Source organism: Nanorana parkeri, unplaced genomic scaffold, assembly GCF_000935625.1.
Source record: "Nanorana parkeri isolate BGI_ZX_2015 unplaced genomic scaffold, ASM93562v1 scaffold1027, whole genome shotgun sequence".
Taxonomy (NCBI): domain Eukaryota; kingdom Metazoa; phylum Chordata; class Amphibia; order Anura; family Dicroglossidae; genus Nanorana; species Nanorana parkeri.
In genome coordinates, this window is record NW_017307295.1 from 302,198 (window position 1) to 313,242 (window position 11,045).

An 11,045-nucleotide genomic window follows, 5' to 3' on the forward strand; every position below is an offset into this window, starting at 1 on the left:
AGGGGGGGAGAGAGAGAGAGAATGCACAGAGGGGGAGAGAGAGAGGGTATACACAGAGGGAGAGAGAGGGTATACACAGAGGGAGAGAGGGTATACACAGAGGGGGAGAGAGAGTATACAGGGAGAGAGAGAGAGGGTATACAGGGAGAGAGAGGGAGGGTATACAGGGAGAGAGAGGGTATAATTACAACGGCCGGCTGGGAAGCTGCTCGTCGGGCTCCACTGTCTGCTCGTCGTGGACGAGTGGATTTTTCGAGCCGTGTGTGTGTGTGTATATATATGTATATTATAATATATTTATATTAGTATAGATTTTATATGTTGTTGTATCTGTTTGAGCAGGAGTGGGCAAACTCCAGCCCTCCAGCTGTGGTGAAACTACAAATCCCATGATAAACTGGTCTTTCGGAGTCATGCCTGTGGCTGTGAAAATCTTGCAATGCCTCTCTGTCCTTCTGGAGAGACAAGCAGATGAAGGCGTTGTCAGAGTGCGGACTGCGATCAGTCTCTGAGAGGTATTAAATACCTGTAAGTGTTACAGTGCTGCATTTTATTATATTTTTGAAAACAATAGATATGTTTTCTTGTTCGCAGCATGCATGCAAAGTGATGTCTTCATGTAACAATTACAGTTATTAATCACCTCTCAGAGTTCAGTGTCCCCACCTGACATTGCCTTCATCTGCTTTTCATTCCTGAAGGATGGCACCATCTTTGTTCAGGCATCATCCAGGGTCATCCATTTTATGGACAGATTTTGACTGAGATGACACATTGTAAATCCTGGTGTATATGCTGTTTGTGTTATTATTTATTATTATACAGGATTTATAAAGCGCCAACAGTTTGCGACGCGCATTACAATATAAGGAAGACATTACAATCACAATACAATTCAAGACAAGATTGTAAGGAGGGCCCTGCCCCTGAGGGCTTACAATCTAAGAGGGAGGGGCAAGTGATACATGAGGAGGTAGCTGTGTGGGGATGAATTGTTTGAGAATGTGATGGTTCAGTGGTTAAGTTGGGGTGGGATAGTGGCATTGTTCACAAATGTCTGACACAGATGCTTCAGCTTTTTACCTTGTCACTTGACATAAAGTTTTACTGTGGCAGTCTGATCACTGGGGAAGAGGAGACTGAGGAATTGTTTCCTTTCTTTCTATAGAAGACAGTTATACATTTTCTAAGCATAGGTAAAGTCACTGACTGGACCCAAGGGACTTCTTTTTAATGATAAAGGGTGCAGCTATTTGTTTTTATTGTTGCTGTATATTGTGACATGTTATGAATATAATTATGTAGACTCTTTAAAGTTGCAATAAACTCGGGAGTTCCATTCTCAATAGTTCTGACACATCTTAAAAATGCATTCAAGTACCTTTTTAGATATTAAGAAAAATGTATCTTATTTGTGCCTCATTCAGCTCTAAACCCTAATCATCTCTAATTGGTGCTGACACTCTTATTCCTTCTGGAGTGTGGCTACTTTTGTTTCCCACGGTCTTTGAGGATCTACAGCTGAATAATACACAAAGAAGATACATTTTAGTTAATAGTTGGGGTACTTGAATGCATTTTTAATTTAACTCCTGAGTTTAATGTCACTTTTTAATATAAATAAAGGTCCATTTTTAGAATTCTTTTCCCTTGACTCCGCTGAACCTGTGTTTCAAGAGTTTAAAAACACAGATCCAAAGTACAAGAACAGAGTTCGGAGCAGAATTGCCAACCTAAAGGATGCAAAAAACCCCAACTTGAGGCGAAACGTTCTTTGTGGCAACATTTCTCCAAATGTGTTTGCCAAGATGTCTGCAGAGGTGAGTGCATATGCATAGGGTCATAGAGTAAATACCTTGCACGAACAGGCCGCTGCAATACGCTTGTTATCATTTGGGGCTTTCTAAGTGTCGGTAGAAAGATGTCACAAAGGTCCCTTAGTAGTTGTAGCACATGGAACATGGTACTCCTCTGGGCTGTCTGTCATCTTGTGCTCAGTGGGGAATAGTAGCAAGTGTTAGAATCACGGAAGGTATAAAAATTGGCAAAAGCTTTAAGGTGTGCATTGTATTTGTATTTTTATGTATGTCCAATTAAGCCTTGAATATACAAATATAAACATGATTGTGTTAGCTGCTGCATCGTGCGCGCTTGATTTGAAAAGCAACGATAATTTGCAGAAACAGACAATTAAAGATGATTACCTTCTTTATATCTGTGGGGCTGGTGTGGTTCCTGTCCTTGTTTAAGTCTTTATCCTTTCTGCTCTTTGTGTCCCCACTGTCCCTGAAAAGAGGAATTGGGAGATGCAGAAAGTGGAGACTGCAGGGTACACAGTTCTTTCCTCTGGTCAGCAGGATTTCATATTAGTCATCCTCTACATGCATGTCTTTTTACATGGGTGTCACAGAGAGCACCCTCCAAAATACATCATGTATGTAGTGTTGTAACATCAGTTATATATGGCAGCCCTCGTGTTCACAAGAGTGAAATGTAGTGCATCAAAACGTGTCCTATACCCTAAAAATTGGCGGATATTCATGTAGGAAACTGTGTTCCAAGATCATTTGACGACCTGTGAATGGATTGTATAATATAGCATACAACTAAAAGGTTAGGTTCATTAGAGACTGGTGAAGGAATCCTGGCAAATAGCTGAATTCCCAGTTGAGATACATTTTAGGTAGACCATTTTATCTGCCAAAGGATGCCTAACTCTGTTCAGTTGGTCTGATGATTTAAGCTATGGCACAGTGCACAGCAAATTTCCAGCTTCTGGTGTCACCTTCCTGCTCATTGATGAATCTGCGCTATGACACCACTGATTCAGTGAGCAGGCAGGTGACATGGGAAGCTGAAAAGTTGGAATAGGAATTGGTTCACTGTAAACTAGCACCACTTATCCTGTCTGGTTTATGGAAGGTCACCGAGTTTGTCCTTGGTAACAGTTTGGATCCATACTTCTGTGCAGAGTGGAGTATGAATCGCTGGTTGTGAACTGCCTTGTTCTTAGTTTTGTTCTTGTGTTGGAGTGCCCATTAAATTGCTCTGTGGTGTCTGACGCTTCTTCTGATCTTGTCCAGGAAATGGCCAGTGATGAGCTTAAAGAAATGAGGAAAAACCTGACCAAGGAGGCCATCCGGGAGCACCAAATGGCCAAGACTGGTGGTACAGAGACTGACCTGTTTTCCTGTGGAAAATGTAAAAAGAAGAGTTGTACATACACACAGGTAAGCTTTCCGATACAAGAACTATTTTGGCACTTGTTGCCTCCAGCTTTGTTTTGTTGGACCCGAGTGTTTGTATAATCTTCATTCTAGACCAGGGCTGGGCAAACTCCGGCCCTCCAGCTGTGGGGAAACTACAAATCCCATGATGCATCTGTCTCTGGGACTCATGAGAATCCTGCAACGCCTTATTGGACTTGTGGATCCACAACAGCTGGGGGGCTGGAGTTTGCTTGCCGCCCCTGTTCTAGACTGCGGCTTTTTCACATTTGATAAAAGTTTGCATTAAAACTTCAGCCAACATTTTTTATGGCTTTGAGATTCGTTTAGATGATTAGAGGGGTTTGATTTCTGTCTTGGTGACCTTCTGTTACCCATCTTTTCTTGTCTGGGTGAGTGAGAGCAATTCAGTGATGTCACACAAAACCTTCCACATTTGATGTAACGTTTGGCTGGAGTTGGGCATTAAATGTACAAAGAGAAGTTTTCATGATTGAACGTAGTATAGACTTGTTTGCAAGTTGCCAGCTTAGTTTTTATTCCACATTTTGGATAGTAGGAGAGGGTAAAACCACATTTTCTGTGGTCTCTGTGCTGTTTGGGGGGGGGGGATTCCTTTTTAACAAAAAAAAGGAAGTTGGGGGAAGCATGCTGGAAATTTCTCACCAAAAAACACATTTCTATTTAGCTGACAATGGTCATCATATAGAGAGGGTGAGTCTGCTCACCAGGGACCCATCCAACACTATAAAAATGAAGTGTAAGCATTGTGTGGGGTGCCCGCTCTTCAGCAGCGTGCAGGTTTACTTATAAAAAACATGTCATTAAACCATAACTCCACAGGGCTAATTCCTCCAGGTGGTCCGAGACCTCACCCCTTCTCATAATTCAGTTACCATATAGCTTAGTATCTTTGGGGTTTTATGAGGAGCCAGACTCCAAGTTCATTCAAAAATGATACATTTATTGCATATTAGTAGGATTCTTTCTGATCTTCGTTTCAGCTCTTCTTGCTGCATCTGATCGCAGCTCATAGGCTTTCCAAATGTCATCTCAAGCTGGCCATACGCCTTTAGATTATCTGCAGATTTTCTATGGTCAGATGGAAAAAGTGCAACAGATTCCTCCATCTACGCTAAACTGTGTGGATAGAGGAATCTCCCACTGGGCCAAGCTTCAGTATACTGCTAGTCGGCCCGCTGGCTCTCAAAACACCTGAACAATGTCTGCATCCAATCAGATTGTCCAGGTATTTTGAGAGCCATCGGGGCTGACTAGCAAGATTCTGAAGCTTGGCCCAGTGGGAGATTCCTCCATCCACACAGTTTAGCGTAGATGGAGGAATCTGTTGCACTTTTTCCCTCTGACCATAGAGGGGCATAATGACATACTAAAGCTGGCCATACACCTATAGATTATGTGCAGATTTTCTGTTTGCTTGCATATGTGGCAGAAACCATCATTACCCAGAATGATGTGGTCCCTCCTAGTTCTGTCTTTTATGTTCTCATTTGGTTGAGAGCTGCATTTTCATAAAACAAGTAACAAAAAAGAGCAGAAGATAGGGAGGGATAGAATCTTGCTATTAGGGTCCCATTCATATCGTTATCAAACGGCACACTTGGCATGCATTACCTGCTCTAGGTGCGTTGCATTGCCATTCATTTTGAATGGTAACCCAATGCAACTCCCGGCCGACATGCATTGCAGTACATTACAAAGGGCTTTATCGTAGTCCCTTGCTTGCTCTGTGCGATAGTGTGTGAATCTCACAGTATCATGTGATAAAACCAATTATATTGTGTGAATGGGCCCTTACACACCACTTCCTACAGAGAACTTCCTGTGCTTGAATGATTACATCACTTCCCTCTGATGGTGGCATTGCTGTCATCTCTTCTCTCCCTAATGCTGATGAACAGATTCTACAAAATGGATAATGTTTTTGGTCAAGGTGTGTGATGTAAACAAATCCCAGGAGGCAGGAAGTCTTTGTGCCTATGTAATTGGTAGCTTTTCTGTTAATCATAACAAATGTGACCTGAGCCCATAAAGGTACCTGCTGTCCTCTAAGCCGTTGTATGTACCCTTAGTCACGGCACAAGTCACGTTTCATTGCAAGCTTCTGTCTACATACTTCTAATGCTGCCTGTTTATGTTTTAAAGGTCCAGACCCGTAGCGCTGATGAACCTATGACAACATTTGTATTCTGTAATAATTGTGGAAATCGTTGGAAGGTAAGATATAACTTTATTGAAGGTTATCTAAATTGCCCTGCTGTTCCGTGTGCTCTATTTATAGTAGGCTTAAAATGGTTTAACATAATAAAGGAGATACAAAAATAGTGACTTGAAGCAGGATACACAAAGTTGTCATCACGTTGCTGGTGAACTGAAGACTGTGTTTACACAAACCCTTTTCCAGCATCTGAATGAGCACATACCGCTTTATTTGCTGTATCTTCTTGCAGTAGGCATGCTTTTATTTTGTGTGTGTGTGTTATAGACAAATACGCCACTTTATTAGGTACACCTTGCTAGTACTGGATTGGACCCGTTTGGTCCATCATAGCATGATACAGTTGCGGCAGATTTGTCAGCTGCACAGCCACGATGCGAAGCTCCACCAGCCTGAACCGTTTATACAAGGCAGGAAGGATCCATGCTTTCATGTTTACATCAAATTCTCACCCAATCATCCCAATGTCACAACAGAAATCGAGACTCATCGGACCAGGCAACGTTTTTCCAACCGATTTTACAATTTTGGTGAGCCCTTGCAAACTGTAGCCTCCATTTCCTGTTCTTAGCTGACAGGAGTGGCACCTGGTGTGGTCTTCTGTGGCTGTAGCCCATTTGCTTCAAGGTTCAATGTTTTGTGTGATCAGAGATGCCCTTCTGCATAACACTGATGTAACGAGTGGTTATTTGAGTTACTGTTGCCTTTCTATCAGCGTGAACCAATCTGGCCGTTCCCCTCTGCCGCTCACTGGATATTTTCTCTTTTTCGGACTATTCTCTGTAAGCCCTAGAGATGGATGTGCCTGAAAACCCCGGTAGATGAGCAGTTGCTGAAATACTTGAACCAGCCCGTCTGGCACCAATAACCATGCCATTTTCAAAGTCACTTAACCCCTTCGTGACTGACGACGTACAGTGTACGTCGCCAGCATCGGGGCTGTTTAAACAGACTCCCGGCGACTTTTGACAGCTCTCTTCCCAGCCTGGTGCAGGTCTACAATTTTGTTTCTGGTGTCCTTCGACAGCTCTTTGGTCTTCACCATAGTGGAGTTTGGAGTGTGACTGTTTGAGGTTGTGGACAGGTGTCTTTTATACTGATAACAAGTTCAAACAGGTGCCATTGATACAGGTAATGAGTGCAGGACAGAGGAGCCTCTTAAAGAAGAAGGTACAGGTCTGTGAGAGCCAGAACTCTTGCTTGTTTGTAGGTGACCAAATACTTATTTTCCACCATAATTTGCAAATAAATTGGTTCCAAATCAGCCGATGTGATTTGTCTGGATTTGTTTTCTCATTTTGTCTCTCATAGTTGAGGTCTACCTATGATGCCAATTACAGGTCTCTCTCATCGTTTTAAGTGGGAGAACTTGCACAATTGGTGGCTGACTAAATACTTTTTTGCCCCACTGTATAATGTGTGTGTGTGTTATATTCTGCGGGGAATATAATGCACACAATATGTGTATTATATTTCTCTCTCGGGGCTGCTCCTCTGCTCAGTGGGCGGGGCTTCAATAGCTCACCTGCTATTGGCTATTGCAATTTTAATTTGTCCCCTGTATGCACTTTGAATGATAAACCAATCACACTGCCCTTTACCTTTCTGTATGGATCTCAGTCTGTACAGATTCAGGTTAATTGTCCTGGTCACCACGATTGCTTCCATCATCACAATACCCGTGTCAAGAATGGATGCACATTTGTTAATATGTTCTTACTGAATATTGACTGAGTGGTATGCCATACAGCATTCCTGTGCTCTGCACTCTTGTAGATTCCCCATAGCAATTTATAGGGGAACTTGGAGCCTGGTGACTTATTCTGCACGCATGTCTTTTGATGTCAGTCTAGGGGGTAATGCTAACAATTTAAACATGTCCTAACCTTTATTTATCTTTTTTCAGTTTTGTTAAAGAAAATTAATCCGACATTAAAGGAAGAGAGAGTTTTGTAACTGAGCGAATCTCCGAAATTGGATTTTTTTTTAAGCTGGATTCAACTTGCGGGATCTATGAATTTTTATGAACGGAACAATTTGTGGAATTATTTCACCTTGCACAAAAATGAAGACGCCCCAATTTTATGGTGCAAGTTTCAAACGGAAAATGTAATTTTTATAACTGGTCAATTTTATCAGCGCATCATGGCATCATCCTTTCCGTCTGAACATTTACGATATATCCGTTTTACTTTAGCTAATACCCTGACTGTATTGTATATCATTAGTCTTGCACCGTCAGACCCTAGAGCTGTTAAAATTGAGTGTACATAATATTGCCACAGGTTGTGGACAAGTCCAAAGGATTCTCTTGTGTAATGGCTTTTCCAATGTTAGAAATGTTCTTCTAATCATAAGATGAAAATGCTAATTAATTGTGACACCAAAGTAAGTTATTTTGTTGAAACATGATTAGTTTGAGCTTCATTCCCTCTAAACATTGTGTCATGCTGGATTTCATTTTATAGAGCTTTTCATTAAAACTCAGATTTGTTTGTATTTTGTTCTTTGAATCGTTAATATTTGAGAAGTTTGGATTATATTAGCTTGCGGCTAGTGCTGGACTTGGGACACCGCTATGTAGGAACACACAAGTGTCCCTTCTGTCACTTTCTGGGGTGTATTGGGAACAAGATCTAGAATTACTAGTAAACCCAGCTTTGTACTGCAGCCATAAAACACAATGGACCTCCATATGAATTATAGGCTCTGACTGATATTCAAGGGAACTTTGTATTGGAGAAATATGGACTGCCATTGCTGGTCTTTTGAAATGCTACTTGTCTAGCTGTCCTGCAGAGGCTTGGTGCTGATCGTAAAAATGTCTGATCTGTATGAGTTTCAGGGCAGTAAGCTGATAAGTCAATTGTAAAACAACAAAAAGGTGCCTCCTGCTTGTGAAATATGTTTTAATGAAGATGAAAAGACAGGTACTCCTTCTCAGGTACTCGGCATTATGGTTAGTGGGCTCTTGTGCACAGCAAACTTGCACAGTACACTTGCCTCCTAAAGCTCCTCCTACATGAATGCAATACCCCCAATCTCCATTGGTGCTCCATCAATTACATCATCTTCTGGGTTCTGTTTTTTAACTATATGATTGACCAGCCCAGGATGATGCAACTCCTGTGCTTGCGAACGGGAGGTACCCATGGCATGCTGGGGTTGTACACTCAATTGCATATCGTTCAAAGACATTTCTGTCAATAGAAAAGGAGATGGATTTTTTTTTTTTGCATAAAATATACAGGGTCTCTAATACTGTAAAAAGCTTCATACTTTAACCCCTTTCCGACCGATGACAGGATTATACTATCATGCTCGTTCAGTTAACGACCGGTGACTGGATGATAATAATAATGGTACAATGTGTGCTGGTCCATGGAGGGACCAGCGCTCATTGAGTTACTCCCTGTTGCTGGGGTCCGAGGCAGACCCTTTACAGCAGATTAGGTGGTCACAGCACTATGAACACAGCGATGAGTAATCGCTGTGATCACAGAGCCATGATAGCCACAGAGCCGGCAGCAGCTCACTCTGTTGTGCACCTGGGAGCCTGTGCAAAACACGCTGTGTGTTACAAACTGATACAAAGTATCTCTGAGGAGAATACTGTGTTCTCCTCAGAGATACTAAGTATCAAAGCCCCTGCAAATAAAAAAACTGAAACCCCAGACATATGATATACCCTATAAATCAGGACAAATAAAATAATGCATTATGAATTACTTTGTTAGCTACACTAATTATGTACACATTATTGGCAACACTGAAAAAATGATTTAAAAAAAAAATAAGAATTTGTATATGCACAGGTCACAACAAATGAAAGCCCATTTTGTCCTTTAAAAAACAGTATATAATATGTGTAGCTGCAATAAATGAGGAAGATGGAATTTATGGTTAAAAGATGGATTTTTTTTTTTTTGCATAAAATATACAGGGTCTCTAATACTGTAAAAAGCTTCATACTTTAACCCCTTTCCGACCGATGACAGGATTATACTATCACGCTCGTTCAGTTAACGACCGGTGACTGGATAATAATAATGGTACAATGTGTGCTGGTCCATGGAGGGACCAGCGCTCATTGAGTTACTCCCTGTTGCTGGGGTCCGAGGCAGACCCTTTACAGCAGATTAGGTGGTCACAGCACTATGAACACAGCGATGAGTAATCGCTGTGATCACAGAGCCATGATAGCCACAGAGCCGGCAGCAGCTCACTCTGTTGTGCACCTGGGAGCCTGTGCAAAACACGCTGTGTGTTACAAACTGATACAAAGTATCTCTGAGGAGAATACTGTGTTCTCCTCAGAGATACTAAGTATCAAAGCCCCTGCAAATAAAAAAACTGAAACCCCAGACATATGATATACCCTATAAATCAGGACAAATAAAATAATGCATTATGAATTACTTTGTTAGCTACACTAATTATGTACACATTATTGGCAACACTGAAAAAATGATTTAAAAAAAAAATAAGAATTTGTATATGCACAGGTCACAACAAATGAAAGCCCATTTTGTCCTTTAAAAAACAGTATATAATATGTGTAGCTGCAATAAATGAGGAAGATGGAATTTATGGTTAAACAAACCCATGTCAAAACTGCTCCGGTCCCCAGGAACAAAACGTTTTTCTGGAGCTGTCACTAAGGGGTTAAGCAGCACATTTACTTATAAAAGGGTAAAGTACAGTTTGTATGTTACTAAAAACGCGAATAATCATCAAGTTGGAGTAAAGACGTGTTAATTACCTTACTGTTTAAGTCTTCTATTTTATATATTTTTTTGTAATGCTTCCCTAGCAGATAACTGTGCCTGGCAGGAGGCTGCAGCTACAGACTGCTGAGCTCTGTGTGAGCTGCGAGCTGACATGCCCCCCTGCCTTGTCACCAGTACAACGCTACAGTCAGCAGGGAGGGAGAGTGACTACAGTGACGGAGCACAATGGTCTTTAGCTGCAGCCTCTGGCCGGCCATAGGAGTTTTCTGCTAAAAAAAGAATAAACAGACAACTAGATGACACTTTTTTTGGGGGGGATCCAAAATGACTTCATTAGTATCGTTTGAAGAAACTACAATTGGGCTTTAAAATAGAGCGCATTTCACTTGTAGTGTCTGGGCTATTCGTGACCTTGCTTGACCTAATGCTGAGTGGCATTCTCTATGCTCCTCCATATAACACAGCTGGGGGAAGGTGACGCCACTCCTATTGGTTGCCCTATAGGGATGTCCAGAGAAACAAAGCCTGTACACACACCTTCTGGTTCCAGAGATCTCTTACTGGGGAGGAGTAAGGATCTTTGATCCTTTGAATGTGTGTTGTGGAGTCATTATTTGGATTTTCTTTTTTATAAAGCACCCCAACTCATCCTAATGCATTACTGTGTGTTGTGTGCTGCATTGGTACTTTATATTTCATCAGTTTTTATATTTTGGCAGACCATGTAAATTTAAAAAAAAAAAAGTTTGATGGCGTTGATCAAACAGCCAATGCGTTTCGGTGCAGACATAATTCCCTTCTTCAGGGCTTTAAAACAATTGGTTGTTTTATTGATTGCATGTAATATTC

General features: G+C 41.4%; 1 protein-coding gene across 2 annotated transcripts in view; it reads left to right on the top strand.

Moving 5' to 3' along the window:
- The window catches only part of TCEA1 (transcription elongation factor A1), a 21,842-nt gene extending 13,877 nt beyond the window's left edge, over positions 1–7,965 (top strand). For both annotated transcript variants that reach the window (XM_018567287.1, XM_018567288.1), the window contains exons 7-10: positions 1,666–1,820; positions 3,084–3,230; positions 5,394–5,465; positions 7,373–7,965. In XM_018567287.1, coding sequence (XP_018422789.1) covers positions 1,666–1,820; positions 3,084–3,230; positions 5,394–5,465; positions 7,373–7,381 — 383 coding nt within the window. In that variant the 3' untranslated portion in view covers positions 7,382–7,965. The remainder of the gene's footprint in view (positions 1–1,665; positions 1,821–3,083; positions 3,231–5,393; positions 5,466–7,372) is intronic.
- Positions 7,966–11,045: the final 3,080 nt, after the last annotated feature.